This window comes from Nannospalax galili, unplaced genomic scaffold (genome assembly GCF_000622305.1).
Source record: "Nannospalax galili isolate Female #2095 unplaced genomic scaffold, S.galili_v1.0 scaffold744, whole genome shotgun sequence".
Lineage (NCBI taxonomy): Eukaryota > Metazoa > Chordata > Mammalia > Rodentia > Spalacidae > Nannospalax > Nannospalax galili.
The window spans coordinates 1463073-1483334 of NW_008351509.1; the positions used below are offsets into that span (position 1 = coordinate 1463073).

The 20262-nt window shown below is 51.7% G+C and overlaps 1 protein-coding gene across 10 annotated transcripts in view; it reads left to right on the forward strand.

The window, feature by feature from the left end:
• The window catches only part of Mcf2l (MCF.2 cell line derived transforming sequence like), a 173613-nt gene that overhangs the window by 66679 nt on the left and 86672 nt on the right, over window positions 1-20262 (forward strand). Inside the window, exon 1 of one of the 10 annotated variants that reach the window (XM_008848409.3) lies at window positions 522-993. The exons of the other annotated variants lie outside the window; for them this stretch is intronic. Coding sequence (XP_008846631.1) covers window positions 903-993 — 91 coding nt within the window. The 5' untranslated portion in view covers window positions 522-902. Of the gene's footprint in view, window positions 1-521; window positions 994-20262 lie in introns of those variants that run through there. 10 annotated transcript variants of the gene reach the window in all.

Genomic DNA, 20262 nt, shown 5'->3' on the forward strand with positions numbered 1-20262 from the left:
AACAACAGTAAAGAGCACACTTAATCCTTTGGCACCTCTGTTTTCATGCCTAAAGCGGTGCTAAAATGAACTGCCTGGGAAATCAGTCATGAGGATCTGAAGTCCAAGGATGTGCAGAGCACATGGAGGCAGAGGTGGCAGTAACCAGGTATCACTGGAAGCCCTGGTGCTCTCCCCTCACTTCCCCTTGGAAGCATTGTGGGCATCAGGGCAGAGGTCTGGAGCCACTGGCTTGGGAGGCTAGGCCTGTCTCATGGAAAGAGTCCTTGCCAAGCTGGGCGCCTCACCATTTCCTCTGGACAGCAGACTGGGGAACTTCCCGACTTCTTTTAAAAAGCCAGCAGCCAGTCCCTCCCTTCCTCCCAGTTTGTAGTTGTTTGTTTGAACTTGAGACTTCCTGAGGCCTGGAAGGTGTTTCTGGCTGGAGCAGCTCCCTGGTGTTTGCAGCTCTGTCCGCACAGCCCTGTCTAAGGAAGGAAGCATTCAGAATTCTTGCACAGAGGGGTGGACACAGCCTTTCCCTCTCTGTTCGAGTCTGAAACAGTATCGCAGCATTTTCCTCCACCATCTGTGAGGCAAACAGCAGGTGCAGGGACTCTGTACGCTGCAAGAGGACATTCTGGGACCCGAGGACTGAGGAGACTGGAAGCTCAAGAGGTCCCTTGACTCTTCTTTCTCATGACTTGGTAAAACCCAAGGTCGTTGAGGAAATCAGCATCTGTTTCTCGTGACAGCTCGCACCAAGGTGCCTCCTGTGGGTCACCAGAACCTGCACAGTTTCTGACTGTGGAAACCTATAGGCCACAGGAACCTCAAGGCTCCTTGGGCTCATACGTGACCTGGTCTTGAAGAGTCACTGAGCCTCTGCCTGAAAGCAACCTAACCCTCAGGAGGGCAACTCAATGGCAGAGAAGGGTACATCTTGGGGGGCCATGCGGCGTTTCTGGTCACTGCCAAGAAAGCGCCGGGGAGCTTCAGGGCGCCACAAGCCAGGTGAGTCAAGAGGAATGGTGCCTCCCTGGGAACAGGGGTTGGGTGTCCCCTCTAGGTGGGCACTTTTGTATGGGTGAGTGATTCTGTCAGTATTTCAAAATTATGAGCAGTGTTTGCAGGACTCTTAAAACCTTCTGTTGACCTGTTGGGCATTCTGGCTCAAAGCAAAGAGGATCTGGGTGTGAGGTCTGGCACCATCTGACTCGTTTCTGGGGCTACCTTTGTCTTCTAGCCTGAGGACCTGCCCAGTTGCAGTGGTTGGAATGCAGAATAGACAGGACGTGACCATGGTACTTTGTCAGGAGAGCCAGAGGGCTGCATTCCCAGGTGAAGCAGGCCATCTACAGTCCCCAGCTTCCCTCTCTTCACTTCCCACCCCCCCAACACGGTTTCTCTTTGGAGCAGCACACTTGCTCAGCCAGACTGCGCAGTTTAAACTCTCACAACTCTGAGTAATGTTTTACAAATTAACTTCCAGAGGAGCAAGGGACTTTCCAGTCACTGGAGCTAGGGAAGTGCTTTGGGGCTGATTCCTGGTCCTGGCTGAGCACACCTCACCTTCTCTCTGACCTGGGAACTGTGCATTCGTGCGTGCGTGCGTGCATGCGTGTGTATGTGGGTGTGTGTGCAAGGGAGTTTGAGGCAGCAGTGGCCTCTGACTTTAGGCTCACGTGGCATCCTTAGGGTGTCAGGGTAGAATTCCCTGGCCAAAGTATAACCTGCAGACCAGAGAAATAAAGGGTCAGTGTTGCCTCACATCCCCCTTAGATTTGGCTCCTCAGGGTGGTTTTGGAGTATTTTTAAGCTCCACAGCCTTGGGAAAGGGTGAGCAGCCCACCAGAAGCTGACCTGTTAGCACCCCAGGGTACAAAGGGAGGCAGCCATTTGGAATATGTAAACTGAAGCTCATCCCCTCCCATACCCTAGGGATGCAGCTCCTGGGGGTGCCTGATGCTCTAACAGCATGGGCACAGCAGGTCAGGAGAGAACCCATCCTCTTTTTGTGTGAGTACAAACAGCATCCCTAACATTACAGGTCAGGCTGAGTCCTGCTGGGTTGGTAAAGATAACCTGAGTTAAGATACCATGTCCCTGGGCTCTTTATCATGCCCTCTGACATCTGCCCAGCACAGTGCCAGGTCAGGCCAGAGCCAGGGCATAAAAGAGACTGAGCTAATCCTGGCATCTGCCAGGTACATGCCAGGGTCCCCAATGCCCCAGTCTTCCTTCCTCTCCAGGTCCTAGACATGGATGTGGGGAGGGTCTCCAAGATGGGGGCCCCAAGATACTCCTCTATGAAACGGTACACCCTAGGCCAGGTTTGTTGTCTTCTGTCACTGTCCCTGGGCTATTAGTACCGTTTCTCTGACGTGGCTGTCCAGGGTGTTGGAACCCAATTATTGGGTACTCTCCTGGCCCTGTCTCCCTATCTGGGTTTCAGTGGAGTTTGTCTGATGAGCTCCCTCCTGGTACAGCTGCATGTTAGGCAGTGACAAGTCAGGCAGATATAGCTCAGTGCGGGTGCAGCTCAGGCAGATGTAGCTCAGTGCAGGTGCAGCTCAGTGTGGATACATGGGTTTATAGCAGTTCAGGCCACTAGTAGCTCTGGTGTACATGCTGAGCACCTGGGCAAGTGGTATGCTCTGTGCTCTGTTTCTCCACGTGAGGGCAGTAGGCACCAGCTTGATACAGCTATTGTCCCACAGTGGCTGAGGAGTTAACACGGAGTCTTCCTGGGGCTTGTTGATGTCTATCTATGTGTGTATGTGTCTGTTGCCAGAAGTGGAGTCTTGGCTACAGCTGACACATAGTTGGAGCTATGACAAAGGATAGGATGACAGGGACACCGTGCAATGAACAAAGGATGAAGATGGGGTCTGAGGGATGTCTGTACAGGCAAAGGCATTGGACAGAACTGGTTTTATTTCATCTCAGAAGTTCACATGGGAACTGATTCCCTGTAGCCCCAGCTGTCCTGGAACTCACTATGTAGACCAGGCTGTCCTTGAACTCACAGAGATCCGCCTGCCTCTGCCTCCCAAGTGCTGGTACTACAGGTATGCCCCATCACTCCTGACAAGGGAACTGATTTCTTATTGGAGGTTAGCAAAAGTGCTTGCTTCTCTTGGATGTGGCCTCCAGTTGGCAATAATGGGCCATGGCAGGAGCCATGTTGTGATTCTGAATTAGCAGAGCAAGGCCCATGGGAGAGGGCCAGAGATGCAGGTGCACAGCTTGGCAGTATACAGATGCTCAGAGGGGTAGAAGGGAGGAGACTCTACCAGCTACTTGCATGGGAAGCACTATGGGGTCCCTTCTAGTTGATCCTTTCCCTTGAATAATGGAAAATTAAGGCACCTTGGGCTCCTTGGCAGCATGCAGCTCTGGACCCTGTCATTACAGTTTTAGTTTGGGGAAGAGCTTTATTCACCTTCTGATGCCAAACACAGGCCTCTTCTGGGAGTGACCCTGCCCTTTACAAGCCTACAGAGGCTGAGCCAAGGTCAGTAAGTGCAGAGTGAGCAGCCTGGCTTCATGCTCTATTCCCCGAAGACCCCTGTGCTATACCATGGTTGATGTCAGGAGCTTCCACCCAGGGCAGACTACTACCTGGGAGCTTTACAGCTAACACTACCCACCACCTGTGTGGTGATCAGAACACAGTGGGTGAGGGACACTTGGGTGATTGTGACAGCTTGTGGTCCTTGGTAAACATGGCCTTCTGCAGTCTCTCAGCACTGCCAGGCCCTGTCTGGACTCTACGCTCCTACATTGCACGCCTGTCTATTCAGCTTGGGTTGGTCTCTGCACTACCTTACATAGACTTCTCCTAGGTCCTGCTGTCATGCTCCCTGGGCTGAACATTGATGAAATCAGGTTCCAGGTGGATCATTAGTCAGCCTTTCCATGGCATTTGGCAGAGACACCCCTTGTCTATGGTAATAGATGGTGTGGGAGAAAGTGTGGCTGAAGGTTGTAATTTTCTGAAATGGATGTCATCAGTTTACCCAGTAAAAGTTAGGGTTGATCTCCTGGCCATCAGCCTTCATTCTCCTCTGTAGTGCACTGAGACACTTGGAAACAGCCAACCCCCAAGAGCCACATATTGTGGGGAGGGTGTTCCCTCCCCTCTGCAATGTTTGGGACTGGGTTTCCATTAAGCCAAGAAAAACTATCTTATTAAGGATTCAGAAATTCTTTTTATAAAAACACGTTTGAGTTTGGCCCAGTTTTAAACAGAGCCCAAACGAATTAAAAGAAGCAGATAAAGGGTGGGCAAGATTGCTCAACCATGCAAACGTGAAGACTGGAGTTTAGATCCCCATAACCCACAGGAAAGCAGGGCAGCTTTAATCCCAGCATCAAGATCCCTGGGGTAAGCTGCCTAGAGTAGTCAGCATTGGTGACCCACGTGGGAGAGCCATCAGATTCAGTAACCTAGCCGTAGTGAGAGACCCTGTTAATAAATAAAGTGAAGAACAATTGAGGAAGGTTCCTGATTATGGGGGTGCGCGCTCTCTCTGGGCACACTCCCCCGAATGGCAAGGTGGATCCACAGGTGTGCACGCACTCTCTGGGCGCACTCCCGGGATGGCACTCCCCCGCCGCCGTGCGTCTGGAGGAATGCTGGTCTGGTCCCGTTGGCTTCTCCGTGTCTCTATGGGCCTCAGGCGTGGTGTGCGTGGATATCTCGGGGTGCTCTGGGCCCCTGGATCTTGGGGCCCCTGCCACACCTGGCTAGTCGCTGGTGGGTCTGGCCACAGGCGTCTCTGGCTGCGGCTGGGATGCCCCCGCAGGCTTCTCCCAGCGGCTCAAGTCTCTGGTGCAGACAGCTTCCTCTGCTACTGAAGCATTGTTCAGCCGAAATCCCGTCTCTATTTCACCCGTGTACTATTCCTCAGGATGCGAGGTTCCTGGCCACAGAACCACGCAGGGAAGAGTACGGAGACAGCAAAAGCTAGGGTGTCTGTAAGCCGGTCACGAGGGAGTGCGCCCCCCCGGAGAGATTGGGCCGCCGGTAATGACACAAGACTCAGGTCTTAGTCTGTGTTACAGCTTTATTCTCTGAGACCCGGCTCCCTGTGTCCCAGCTCTCTGCGACCCAGTTCTCTGCAGCCCGAATCTCTGCAGCCCAATTCTCTGACCATTAAGAGAAGACTAAGGCATTTATACCATGGGGGTAGTGGTAAAAGCTTTGGCTGTTAGATGCTTTGTGAGGCATTGTATTTACATATGGAAGTGGGTTTCTGCCAGACTGCTGTCTGCTAGGAAAAATTACAGGAAGGCATGGTACCTGTTAGAGCCAAAGGCCATGTTTATGTTATGGCATTCGTGGCGGACACTTCAAAAGGAGAGACAGGAAAGATGCCAGGAAGACACCCCGCTATGAAAGGAGCCCGCAGCACATAATTCCCGAGCTGCATGAGCTGTCCGGTGTGAAGGGGCTTCCACTTTGCATAACAGGCTCCCAACACCTGATGTCAACCTCTGACCTCCACGTGCACATAGATGCACGTATACACACTCACATGCACCTGCCAACATGTTCACACAAATGAGAACTTCGCTCACATGCACATATTCACGCATACATGCATGCAGCATACCACATATGCTATATCACACACACATATGGAACTTGGGCTACATTGATCACTCTAAGTTTTACTTTTGAGCTTCCTAGTAGCTAATGTGAAAAAGAAAAAATGGATGTAAGGTTAGGTGCAAAGAAAAACTGTTCTGGAAAGAATTCTGGAGAAACCCATTCTTCAGCTGTTTATACAGATTTTTAAGAATTCTCAGTAGATGTCACATTTGGAATTCTTCCAATTTTTTAAATTTCTTTTGGAAAATTGGTGCTCCTTAGATTGATCTTTTGTGTCAGCCAGCTAGAAATGTTAAAACCTGTACTTTCAGTGGAATTCTTTCCAGAGTCCCATGGAAGTTCCAGCATTGCTCGGTTTTTACTGCTGGCTTGGAGAGCCCCTACTGTAAGCTGGGATCCCATATGACCTGGATCATCACTATATGACAGGTGACCTTCCTATACCAGATGCACAGTTCCTCAGTGACCGTCTGGCTCAGCTGAGGGGTCACCATGTTTGTGGAAGACAACCAGGAAAAGCAAGGGTCTCCAAGGAAAAGCTCCATGTTTTCTCAAATTAGCTTTGAATGTAAGCCAGTGTGTGGGAGGTACAGTGTGAGGCTGGGTACAGCATGAGAGAAGGTATGGTGTGAGGGAAAGTACAGCATGAGGGAAGGGACAGTGTGAGGGAAGGGACAACGTGAGGGAAGGGACAGTGTGAGGCTGGGTACAGCGTGAGGCTGAGCACAGCATGAGGCTGGGCAAAGTGTGAGACTGGGTACAGTGTGAGGCTGAGCACAGCGTGAGGCTGGGCACAGCGTGAGGCTGGGTGCAGTGTGAGGCTGAGCACAGCGTGAGGCTGGGTACAGTGTGAGGCTGGGTACAGCGTTAGACTGGGTACAGCGTGAGGCTGGGCACAGCATGAGGCTGGGCAAAGCGTGAGGCTGGGCAAAGTGTGAGACTGGGTGCAGCGTGAGGCTGGGTGCAGCGTGAGGCTGGGTGCAGCGTGAGGCTGGGTGCAGCGTGAGGCTGGGTACAGCGTGAGGCTGGGTGCAGCGTGAGACTGGGTACAGCATGAGGCTGGGCAAAGCGTGAGACTGGGTGCAGTGTGAGCCTAGGTACAGTGCACGACTGCACACAGTGTGAGGCTGGGCACTGGGTGTCATGGTTTGCCCACAGGTGTTTATATCCACACTCCTGCTTCCATGCGTGTGATGTTGCTCTGGGCAGACGGCAAAGTCCACCCTGCCGCTGTTTCTCTTTCTAGAGCAAGCCTTCAGGGAGCTGAAGAGGCTGCTGGGGTGGGAGGAGCGAGCAGTTTGATTTATAGGGCTTTTGTTCTCAGGGGAAACACTGGTGAGAGACGTGTTTCCTCGTGGTGCTCCTGGAACTTGTTTGTTAGAAGAGGTTTCCTGGTCTGAGGAAATCTGGGGATTGCTATCTTTTTTTTTTTTAAATTTCAGGCAACTTGATCGAAGATAATTTTTTGATAACCAGCAATGGATACCGTTGGTTCATCCAGGCATTGGGGTTGATTGGATCAACTCCTGACCTCCCCAGGCCATTGCTGACCAATTGGCTTAGCCTGGAGGGCTATGAGGCTCCAGCTCACCTGTGTTGGGGTCCCTGCAGATTCTCTTTGGGGTCCCTGTGGATCTGTGGGGTCTAGGTCTCTTTGGGGTCCCCGTGGGTCTCTGCCCCTGAAGAACATTGCAGTAACAGCACACACCTGCCCAGGCCTGCCATGCCCATGGTGTGTCCTTGTTCACCTTGGGGAAATGGGGTCCCGGATGTCTAAGTGGCAGGAACTGCTGGTAACCAGATCTGCAGTCTGAATAAGGAATCTCGCTGGGTACTGCAGGCTGGGTTCAGGCACCCAAACCTTGCCTGGAATACTGGGCAGAGAGGTTGGTATTCCAAATGCCCCTCTAGCCACTGAAGCTACTTCATTGACTGGTGCTCCTCGGGTCCTCGCTGTGTAGGGGGTGGGCAAGCTATGTGGGTGTGTGCCCTGACCCCAGTGCTATCTGGGCTCTGGATGGTGTCCATTTGTTACACACCAAGCCTCTGATACCGAATGAAAGGTCAGAGAGGGAGGGGGTCAGGTAGGCCCCTCACTTCTGCCTGCTCTGCAATGAAGGAGGCTTCTCCTAGGGCCTCTCCAGATGGACATCAATCAAAGGAGCTGCTCAGCCTCCTGCCAGTATACTCTGAAGACCCCACCTGCCTCCCTGCCCTGGCAATGGCAACTCCTTCCCCCATCACTGCAAAGGGGAGTTGGGTCCCTGTGCCTCAGGCTTCCAAGAATGGCTTAATTGTTGCTTTCCCCACTTTCAGGCTGCCCTGGGTAAATATGTGGGGTGGAGCAGGAGATGTTAGTCTTGAGAGCAATTACCTTTTAGTGCTCCATCCTGGTTAATGGTAAAATGAAAGTAAGAGTCTGAGCACTCCTCCCGCTATTGTGGAGTGAGTGCAGCTGGGGCTGCAGGTGTCTGGGGAGCACAGTACGCAGGCAGGGTGGCCATGGCACACAGGAGACCCATCTGGATTTCCGTGGCAGAAATGAAACGCTATTACTTCTACTCTGAGTGGTGCTCCTGGCTGTACTCACTGGCTGAGGGTGAGTTGTGTGTCCCCTAAAAGGGTAGGCACACTGTGCAGCCCGGGTGTTCTGTTTCTCTGCTGGGTCCTCTGTTGATGAAGGAAGTGGTCTCCAACGACGAAGCTTCTGTCACAGTGCCCACAGAGCCCTGGACTTTTGTCTTTCTATTTGGGAGGGTCCTTCCTTCAGCCTTGAACTCCACACCTGGCAAGCAGAGTGGACATCACTTTGTTGGGATCACGTGTCCCTCAAGCAGAGAATACACTGACTATTAATGCAAGCTAAGGGACATAGAGCCCTCAGTAATGGTGGGGAAGGGCACTGGGCACGTGAAGGTCCCACCTGGGAAAGGAAGTGGGGAAATGGCCAGGACCACTCACTAAAGAGAGAGGGTTTAGCAGAGCAGCAGGTGGGGCTCTCAAATGCAGTCCTGTGGCCCGAAGGGACAGTCGTGATGGGCAAGCTTGATGAGTGAGGACTGGGGCTCTGTGGATGGGGCCTGTCTGTTACCCAGCTACATTGTGACTCTTCATTTACTGTTTGTAAAATAAGAACACCCTTTATAGAAAATCGAGGCTGGGAAGTTGCAGTTTCTGTGGGCACAATTGTAAGTGATTGATGGGTGGCTGGACAAGCCCATGTTTGGACATGGTGGTCTTAGGTACTCCACAGAGAGCCTCATGAGTCCATGCTGCCTGACTCTCCTGGCAAAAGGGACTATAGTTTTCCTATCAGTAGGGTCCCAGGAAAGCCTATGGTGTTAAAAACAGAGGCCAGGGTTTCCTGTCACTCAGCAGGCTGACTGTGGACATAAGCATTCCTCTCATGCACATACTACAGTGTTCAGACCCCGCACTGAGCTGTTCTGCTGCAAGGACTCTCACAGAGAGCTGTGGCCCAGGCCCAGGGTTCCCAGGGATCGACTGCACAAAGTTCCCTCAGACTTTCCCAGGAATAGTATCTAAATTGACAGGATGAAGTGAAAGGTGTGTGCGTGTCTTTCTGCCTGCAGCCCCTGGGGTGGAGGTGGGGGGGCTTTGGGCCATGGCCAGGTTCCCTCATATCTGCATCTGTCACCAGAGCCACCCCAGTGACACCAACATGGGAGCTTTCTGTTTGAGCCAGTCCTTGTTTTTCACAAACTGTCCAACTTCCCTTCATGGTTTCCCCAGGGCTCACATGTCAGTGAAGCCCAAAGAAGTGCTGCCTCAGAGCAGGGGCAAAGGCTGCCCGCCTTCCTCCCAGGCCAAACAGGAACTGAAATTGCCCTCCTGCTGCCATGTCGAGCCCTCCTGAACATTAGGAACTTAGTTTCTTCTCCTAAAGAGTGCAGGAGCCAGGGCGGGATCCCGCGGCCAGTAAGACTTCGCCAGCCCGTCTGTGGGGCCATCAGCGCCCACCCCATCTCCTGCGCTCTGAGTTTGGTATTCCTACTTTGATGGTAGCAGAGGGAGGTAAGGCTTTTAAACGAGCTTGTTTGTTGTAGCCTCAATGGCATGGAGGAGTGTGCTGGGCTACCTACTACCCCTGTGTCCCCACCCCCACCCAGGGTTAGGAAAAGGCAGGCAGATGGGTGTGTGAATGTGTCTGGCCAGTGTGAACCCTATTCCTACAACCCTATTCTTACATAGGCAGACTCTAAGCCACAATACCTGACCTAAGAGAAGGAATGGATTAAAACAACACAGGCAAAGGTGAAATCTGGGTTGTAATTTTGCTTTGCAGAAGAGAACAGGGCTGAATATAAGAGATAGCTTTGAGGCCTCTGTGTCTGCAAAGAAGCTAAGGGGACATGAGGTGGGGGTGGGGCCTTCCTTCTAGGTTATGGCCTTGGCTCTCCAGGCCCACACTGGGAGACTGTCCCTGGCTCTGAGAAGTTCATTGTGACTCAGCAAATGCAAACGGACCCAATAATACACTTTGCTGTTTGCCATGTGGGCACGGCAGCTTCTGAGCACTGTTTACATTCTTTATCTGCTACATTTGTTTTTTCTAATATATGGTGAGAAAAAGTGGCTGAGATCAGCCTTTGGGGCACCAACCTGCCACCATAGAAACATGCATCCACCACGTGTAGAAGAGCAGGAGAGCATGTGGTGGAGAGGCCACATGTGCTCCGCTGTCCTGGGTGGAGCCAGGCCTCTTCCTGGTAGCCTCCTGGAGGTATATGGCTCTGTGAAGCAGCTCTGTGTATACCTGTGTGTCACACGCTAACACCAGCAGGATGTGTCTAGAACAAGGGGGAGACAAGCTGTTCTTACCCTCGGATTGTGCCAGCCCAGTGAGGTTCCCTTTTATCGTGGCAGCTCAGACAACCAGCGTTGCATGGACTGAGCCTGCCCCAGAAAGAGGCATGAACCAGCCGAGCCTGTGGTCTGTCTCATCTTGTGTTTAAGACCTTCCTGAGTTACATAGGGAGTTCCATGCCAGAGTGGACTAGCTAGAGCGAGATCTTGTCTCAAAAACAAATGATGAGGATGATGATGATGATGATGTTGATGGTGTTGATGATGTTCATGGTGATGATGTTGATGATGGTGCTGATAAAAGGAAAGTTCTGAGCCTCCCCCAAGCCCATCATGCACTGCAGGAGGGCAGAATCCTAAACTGGACAGGGAGTTTCAATTGGAATTTATACTTTTAAAAAATAATTATTTGGCTTTTTAACTTATGACCTGTTTTTTCATGCATTACAGTGGGCTGTCCTTCATGCCCAGAGAGGGTGATGTTTGCCTTGGATCAGGAAGCCTCCCCACATGCTGAGTCCTCCCTAGTCACTTGTGTACCTGGGGACTTGGCTTGTTCTGGTCTCACCCTGTGTGTGCCTGGCAGGGCTCTACCATTGGGCATCTGGCCATGGGGGACAATTTCTTATTAAAAGTCTTCCTTTTGCTGTGTATGGTGGTGCACACACAGAGGCAGAGGCAGGTGGATCTCTGAGTTCTAGGCCAGCCTGGTCAGCATAGTGAGTTCCAGGACAGCTGCGGCTACAGGGAGATCCTGTCTCAAAAAGACCAAAAAAAAAGTCTTCATTTTATCTCTCTGTTGCATTTAAACTATTTCCTTAAACAGGGCAGGTACCACCTCCTCCTCCAAAAATATTTGCCTACATTTATTGGGGATGGCGCTCTACCCAGGAGCTCGCCCAGACCTGTGCTGCTCTCACTTTCTTGAGGCCAGGTCTGCATTCACGATGTTCTGGTCTATGAAGATGTCCCCTGGAGACTACACTGTGTGCACAGATCTGCCCTCAGCTGACCTGGAAGTTTTCAAGGGGGCACCCCCACCCACCTCACAGCTGAGGGTCTGGAGTCCTTGTATCCTGGGGCAGATGCTAGAAATCTGCACCTTGTGAGAGGCTGAGTGTTAGGACGGTGGCAAAGCCTGAGGAACAATGACATGGGATGATTGCTCAGTGGACCCCTCCCTTTTAAAAATGAAACCTATGCTAAGTATCTAGTGAGGGTCACATCATTTCCCTTGCCCCTAACACTTCACAGCCACCGCACCATGAATATGTCATGTCATTGCACTGCAATGTCAGCATTCACTGATAGTGGCGAGGCCTCAAAAATATGTGAGGTAAGCTTCAGCTCTGCCTTTTAAAAAAATATTTTACTTATTATTTTGCATGTGTGTGTGTGTGTGTGTGTGTGTGTGTGTGTATGTGCATATAGCCTATATGCATGTAAGTGCACTCATGTTGTGCAGTGCCCACAGACGCCAGAAGAGGGCATCAGATCCCCTGGAACTGGAGTTATGGATGGTTGTTAGCTGCCATGTGGGTGCTGGGAATTGAGCCCCGGTCCTCTGCAAGAGCAGTCAGTGCTCTTAACTGCTGAGCCATCTCTCCAGCCCCCTGAGCGTTGCCTTTAAAATGCTGACTGTTGATTGTATTTGAACACTCCACAAGATAGGAGAAGATGCTTTCTCTCAATGAACTGTGTACCTCTCACAGGCCATCCACAGAGATAAGACAGAGTGAGAGCCCTAAATGCCTACAACAGCAGCATTGGCTCTGTCTTCACCAAACTCTCACCAGGCACCAAGCCAGTTCCCAGGGCCGCAGGAAAGGAGAGGTGTCTCATTGTCCCAGGGAAGCCCAGACCTCTCTGGTAAGATGGTAGTCTTTACAGCATGCTCTGCCCTTGAGAGAAAGGGGGTCCAGGTGTGAGGAGACCACACTGGGGGAGGGCTGTGCTGGCAGATGCAAGACAAAGATCCATGATGGGTATGGTGGACAGGTATCTGGATGAGGCAGTTACTTTCTAGTGTAGACACAGCAGGCAGTGGACACAGTGGGGCTGTGTCTCATTGTACCAGCCAACCATGAAGAATCTAGTCTCAATTCCAGTCCCTAAACTTAAGCACAAGGCCACTGTGGGACCTTACACAGAGGTGAGATGAGAGACCTTTTGGGAAATCCAGGAACCCTGAGTGTGGGGAGAAACAGAGAAGCCGTTGCTTAGGACCCACCAGAATCATCCAGACACAGGTACAAGATGCGTTATGCATGTACCCAAGTGTCTGGTGTGTCACACACAGCATGTTCTTGTGCTAACTGATGAGAGGGTAAACTTCCTTAGAGAGAAATCAGCCTGAAGCAAGAAACTATGGGACCCTGGATTGTGGGGAATTGTGTCCAGTGATTAAGAAAAGATGTGATTATGGTGGAAAGGCAGACAGAGGAAGAGGAGAGAAAAAGGAAATGTGTACTGGAGAGCAGCGAGATGAAACAAAAATGCCTTGACCAGAATATAGTCTACTTGAGGATTGGGGCAAATGTAATGGATATGGTATGTATGGTATGAGATCCAGGAAACCCCACAGGGGGATAGTGATTCCTCTTTGAAGCCTGTGAAACTGGCCATGGCATCTGAGTAAGAAGGGGGACCACTGGTGTAGGCAGCATTAAGAACTGCTCAAGGCCTTGCTCCTGGTTCTGAGGACCCAGGGCAGACAGCTCCAGATCTACCACCTCTCCATCACAATCTTTTCCTTCATTAAGAAAAATGCATGAGCTGGATGTGGTGGCACGTCTTTAATCCCAGCACTGGAGAGGCAGAGGCAGGTAGATCTCTGTGAGATCAAGGCCAGCCTAGTCTATATAGAGCATTCCAGGCCAGCTGTGGCTACAAGGAGACCCTGTCTCAAAAAAAAAAAAAAAAAAAGAAAGAAAAAAAAAGAAAGAAAGAAAGAAAAAGAAAATTCATGAGGTCTGACTTGGAGGTGCACTAAATGTGGATCCTGAGATGCCAGATGTGTTTTCTGTGTTGGAAAAGTTTCTCAGATGAGGGCAAACTTGTGAAGGGGCTTTGAGGTTGCCCTGGAGGCTCAAGAGGGCCCTTTCTCATGCAAATCTATTAGCTGCGCTTATAAAAATGTTTGAGGGTGGGAAAACTATTTTGAAACACTTAATTCCCCTTTGGACATGGCTGCTTGAGTGGCCAAGCTTCCTGACTGAGACAGCCCCAGTCACAAAGCCCCATGGAGAGAGTCACACCACACCTCTTATCTCAGGCAGTAAGCAGAGCTTTGGAAGTAGGGGTACACATTCTCCTGCTTGGGGATACCCCAATGGGTCCATGTCTGGTGCCTCCCCAGGTTGCCCACTGCACATGTCCCTCCCTCCCTCTTCCTCCTTTTTATCTCCAAACAGCCCTGGGTGGGAGCTGTGGTTTGTCAGCCACTCCCAGGAGTGTGGCTGTCTCTGGGACTCTGTGCTAGCCCATTGTGTGTGACGAGGCCCCCTGGTTCACACACCCCAAAGTATCCTCATGACAACCTGGGAAAGGCTGCCATCCTCACCAGCATAGACAACCTTGCAGAGGTTCAGGGTATTAAGGGGCACATGGCTGGTGCCCAGCAGATGGGAACTCAAGCACCCGATACCAGTCTGTGCTTTGTCCAAGACTACCTGATCTGCATGCATAGTGGAAAACAGTGAAAACAACCAAGAGGGGCTGTGATGGCCCAGTGTGAGCTTAGTGTCCACTATGTGTTGGCTCCCTATGCATCGCAGCTGTTACCTGCCTGCTGTCTGGGACTCTGTCCTATTTGACTCTAGCTTCCCTTCTGTTCTGTCCTTGTGTAACCACTGTCTGTTGAGAGCTGTGTCTCCCTTGGGCAGCTGGAGGAGGCCTGGGCAGATTCTACCCTCCTGGCCCAGCCAGTGTTTCAGTTCTGGACTATTTACCTGTGGAAGGTGACTGGCGGCCTGTGCAGGCCACATCAATGAGACATGGGAGGGAGGGAGGGAGATCCCAGGGGTGCTGCACTGTCTTGTCAGTCAGTCCTGTTACCTGCTCCAGAGACAATAAGGCCCCAGTTGCTCTCCTGCCCTCCCACCAGGCCCTGGTGTCCCATCCTTGGTGGCAGCAGTGGGGACCAGTGACCATGAGGTGCAGCAGACTGGCAGAGAAGATGCCCGTTAGTCCTGAGTGCCCTAAGGACCAGCCTCCCTGTGACTGTAGTAACAGGAGCCACAGGGACAGTCTCAATGCTGTCTCCTCCCAAGTCTGCTCAGCACAGACTGCAGGATACTTCACAGTGCCAGGATGATCTTACCAGATTCATGCTCTGTTTCCTGCTGTGGCCCAGTCAGATGCCCAGAGTCACCTTCCTTGTCCCTTTCCTAAGACACCAGACTCTCTGGTTCCCAGGGTTAATAGAGACTCTTACACTGAGTACTGCCCTGCAGCGCAGAACTAGATGGCTTAAGAAGAAAAACACGTTAACTCAGAGGGGTCTAAGAATAAGAATGGAATGGATTTTTATTTATTTTTAATTTTTTAAATGTATTTTTATGTTCTGTGTATGACTATTTTGCCTGCATGTATGTAAGTGGACCCATGTGTGCAGGGCCCACAGAGACCAGAAGAGGGTGTCAGATCCCCTGGAACTGGAATTACAGAGGGTTCTTAGCTGCCATGTGGGTGCTGGGAACCAAATCCGGCTCCTCTACAAGAGTAGCAAGCACTGTTAACCAGTGAGCCATTTCTCCAGGCCAAGAATGGAATTTTTAAAAACTCTATGTCCCAATCAGCTATGGGGGGCCCTGTACCCTCACTCTGCCCTCTGGCCTCACCACCCCCTGCCTCCCTCTTCCCCTGCCTATCCTGTCATCCTGTTCTTGTCCCAGCCTTCGTTACCCTCCTGTGCCCTCACCCCACCACCCCGTCTTCTCATCTGTTTGCCCCTGCCCTTCTACCTCCATTCCTGGAGGCCTTCCCCTCCTCCAAATACCTTCCTTCTTGCTCCCTCCCCCCCCCGCCTTATGTCTCTGTCTTCTACCTCTCTACCCTCCCATCTCCCACTACTGCCCTCTGCCCTCCCTTCTCCCTCCCTCTTGCCCCCTGTGTACAGGAGGAATGGGACCAGGCCAGACAGCACCTGCTCCATGGTTTTCCACTTACACATCATGAATGTTTTCTGGGACATGAAATACTACAGGGGAAACTGCTCTCTGAGCACACAGCATCCTGTCTTCTGCTTCCTTCTGCTACTTGTATCCACTCACTCAACCCACCCCCCCCAAAGGATACAGGTCTGAGGGACCCAGGCAGGACTGAACCAGGCTTCCAGATGCCCACCCACGAAGCCTAACACAGGGCTGTTGTGTTTTTGTCTGCACAACTCAGGGCCATTGGCCCAGAATCTTGGGCCTCACCCTCCCTTCTGCCACCCCCACGAAACTTCCACACAGACCTTCAGACACACCCTGGCAGCTGACTGGAGCTGATCTGCCCTCACCATCCCAGGTGTGCCCAGGCAGCCATAGGAAGCTAGGTCCTGACCTGCAGCCCAGGCCACTCCCACAGGGCTGTTAAGCAACTGGGCTGTGTCTGGCCTCACCTGCCTCACAGCCCAGCGGTAGCTGTGAGCCCTGAAGGGCTGGGGGATCTCTCATCTTGTACTGTGCTTCTCAGTGAGGAGACCCAGGCAGAGCAGCTTTCCCATTCCTCATCCAACCTGGGGTCCAGACTTGCCATCAGTAGCCTCAGGTGGGTCTACCTCAGGGGGATCTGGGTAGCCTCTGCACAGCATCCTGAATCCTGAGACTAAAACCCTGTGGCTCCTCAGGGGGACTTAGGTGGCTTTTGCACATCACCCTGAATCCTGATGCCTGAAACTGCATGCAAGCTTCGGCTCCTAGGTTTGGGATCATGGCAGATATGGGAGGTATATAATCTGACAGTGCTGTCTAAGGAGTCTTGCCTGACACCTGAGCAGAGGTGTCACCCCATCTCACCCCTGTTGCTTCTGTGGCCTCAGAGTCTGGTATACCAGCAACATCCTGAAGGACAGATGAGGCCATGCCCTTCCGGGTCTCTGCTTCTGTGCCTTTTATTTGATTAGGTCCCACCTGTGTTTGCTTTCTGCCGTGTGTGCAGAGCTTCAGACCTCTGGATTGCTTGGGCTTGTGAGATGCAGCTGTCTATCAGAGATAACTGCCCTCCCTGCCTAGAGCATTGGTACTAGGCCAGTGACCTCACCCTTGTCCAACAGAACTACCGTGCTGCAGCCCAGTGAGGTAAGAGATGACCCGCTGTCCAAGGCCCACTGGACCTGTGACCCAGGCCTCTTCCAAGTTCATGGAAGCAAGGATCTTTCAGAGCCATTGGATCTGGAGCTTGTATGTCTGATTACCCTGTTAGGTCTTCCTGTTGCACGAATTGAGATAGGCACAGCTGCGCCCACTGACAGTGGTGGCTTCCTGGGGCCAGTGCTTCTGTGCTGTGGCCTTCGGGAGGCTTGGGCCTGGGCTTTGTGTGGCATCTTTCCAAGGCTCTGGGTGACTACAGGTTTAACTTCAGCAATGGGGCCTCTGTGGGTGATTGTGTTTCTGTTGCTATGTAAATATCACTTCTACACACATTGATAGTATATTAGTTACTCTTCTTACATCTGTGACAAAATACCTGACAAAAGCAAGTGAAGGAAGGAAGGGTTTGTTTGGACTCACAGTTCCATGGTGGGAGAGTCCAGGCAACAGGAAGTTGAGGCAGCTGGCCACATGGCCCCTGCAGTCAGCAAGCAGAGGGCGATAGATGCTAGTGCTCATGGATATCTCCTTTTTATTCAGTGTGGGACCCCAGCCCATGGAATGGTGAAGCCCCTGCATTTAGGATAGGTCTTCAGTGCTAACTAACTCAATCTAGAAACTTCCCACAGACATGATCCAAGGTTTGTCTCCTTGGTGATTCTAGATCTTATCAAATTGCCAATATAAACATCACTGTAAAACACAAATAATGAGTGAAGGTTAATTGAATGTGAATGGAAGCAGAATTCCTTCCCTCAGCCACTGTTAACCACCCTCCCCCAACCCCAAACCATTGCTTTTGGAAGAGAAAGCTTAAATGCAGGGAAAACCCTGGAAAAGGACACATAAAAATGCCATAAAACACAAAACCCAGCACCAGAAATGTATTCCAAGGCTCAGAGGTGGAGATAGTGTGGAAAGAAAGCCACATGCAGGGATGGGAGACTGGGGAAAGAGGGCTGAAAAATGAGGGCCCTAGAGCTCCAGACCTGACCTAGGAGGTTGGGCTGAGGCATCTTCCCAAGCTTGAGTCCATTTAGAATCAGATGGAAGGGTACCTGGGAGACTTCTGGAAACAGGTGCATCCCTCAGGGGAGCACCTGAGCCCATGTGCTCTGGGCCTGCCCTTGGTCATGTGTATGGATGGTTCTTAGGTAGCACCATGGTGCAGGAGTGAGGTGGCTCTTCCTCTGATGCGGTGTAGGCATCTCTGACCATGGGTGTGATTTCTTCACACTGTACCTCCTGGAGGAAAGCTGGTCATCTCAGGTCTCCAGCTCCTTCCACCAGATGTCTGCTCTCCTCCCAGAGTTTTTAATCCATGCTGTACCTTGGATGTGGGGCCTGCTGACCTTAGGGAAGGGCTACTGTGCTACACCGGAAGAGGAGTAGGCAGGGCAGCACAGAGGGTGCAATGCTCCTACCTGTGACCAGCTCAGCCCTCTGTGGGGAGACTTGGCTTCAGACTCACCTAGAGATCAGGTGCAGTCTGGTGGCAAGAGCCCATTTATTGGTCAGACACACCTCAGGCTACAGTTCTTTTCGACTGAATCAGCATACATCAGTCATTTAGACTATGTGTTTAAAATAGGACACTTCAAATAGTGTGTGCCAAATATTGAAATTTGATTGATAATGTTTCCTCAAACAAATAAGCCAGTCCTTCTTGGGAGAAGCTGGGCTTGCCAGGCACGAGGCTCCTCACATAGGTGCATACACAGAAGCTTGGCCTGGAATTCCTCTCAGTGAAGAGGTGAATTCAGAGCCAGTGATCACTTTCTAAACCTTAACTGGCAGATAAAGAATGTAAGTGGAACCTCAGGAGCCAGGATCTCCCTCCTTGAAGAGGTTGGAGTCACCTCCCTCGGGGTCCTCTGAAGCGGATCTCCTGAGTCTTCAGTCCATGCAGGGCCTGTGCTATGACTTGTTATAGTTACCTAGCATGCATTGTAAGATGGAGCCATGTTAAAGCGTGTGTGTGTGTGTGCGTGTGCGCGTGCGTGTGCACACACACAGTGCTGGGAATGGAACCCAGGACCCATGCTAGGCAAGGGCTCTGCCACTCAGCTCTATCCCAATGCTCAAACTGCCTTAAATTATGGGTTGAAAAGGCTGGATGGTCTGCAGAACCATCTGACCCAACATACTGAATTTTGTGTCTCTTGAACAACTTGCAGAGTTTCCCACTAACAGCAAAGCACAGGACTGGGGAGTGTGGACCCCAGGCCAGCATCACTTGTCAGGCCAGTCTCCTCTTGGAACATCTGATGAGGAAAATAGCTGCTGTCATGCTACCCTAGTCTTTGAGAAGAGTAGTAAACTCCATCTGCCAGGGGCCTGGAGATCATTGACTCCTGGCTATAGTTCCACTGTGTACTCTGGACCTGATCCCTGAGTCCCTGTCACCTGTACCAGCTGCTTCCCAGGCTGTGACCTGGGTAGGTGGGCCCCTCAGGTCACCACCCCCCCCCCGAGAAGGCAGTCAGGGACCAAATAAAGTGCTGTACCCACATTCCAGGGCCTCTTCCTCTTCCTTCAGAACTACCCAACCACCCAGACCTGGAGTCTGTCCCAGAAATGCCTCTGCTCCTTGGCCTTGCCCTTTACCCCCTGCCCCCAATCTTGAATAAGACTGCTTTGCACATGCTCCTGAAAGTCCACAAGCTAAGGGGCCAGAGTGCTGGACATTGCCTGGAGGTAAAGCCAGAGGCCCTTCAGCTCTGGGGGGCAACTTGAAGGTTTCTTTCTGTTGTGAGGAAGTATGCTTCACAACCCTGTGACAAAGCCCTGTGCAGGGGAATATGGGAACACATGGCATATGATTGGTGGCACACACTCCCCTTCTGAGGCCTGGTCAGGATCTGATGCCCACCTGTGATGAGCAAGATAGGGACAGAGCTTAGCCACATGGGGCTCGATCCTGAGAGGAGTCACACACACGACGCACTCATGGCATACTAACACATACCAGAAGACAGGTGAAAAAGTTCAGGGAGTGATGGGGAACCTCATGAGGAGTGGGCTCCGAGAGCAGGAGGGACTGACCTCAGGGAAGAAGACCTTGGAGCAGGAGGGCTCTGCATGCTTGGGTGGAGAGCTGAACAGGTGCTTTCAAATGTTTTCTCCTGGCCTCCAGGAAACGTGGCTTGCTATGGGAAGATGGCACAAGACCATATTAAGGCATTTCATCCTCATTTCTAGAGTATGCTTTCTATAGAGCTGACACCTTTCCTGGTCCCTCATGTCCCCAGGGCCTGAGTGGCAATGGGTACATGAACACTTCTTCCAAGGAACACCCTATCACAGTGGGCTCTTTCCTAAACTCTTCATCAACTTCTTTGACCATATTCAATGAAAACCCTGTCAGGGTCAGCTCCCAGGCCATGAGACCAGCTACTAGAGTTCCAGTGCAAAGAACAGGGGGACTCGGACAAAGGAAATAGGCACAGATAACATCAGTGACCCCAGCAGAGGTGAGAGGCATAGAGACACCGGAGCTGCAGAGGTAACTTCTGTCCCTGGTGGGGACTTGGGGCA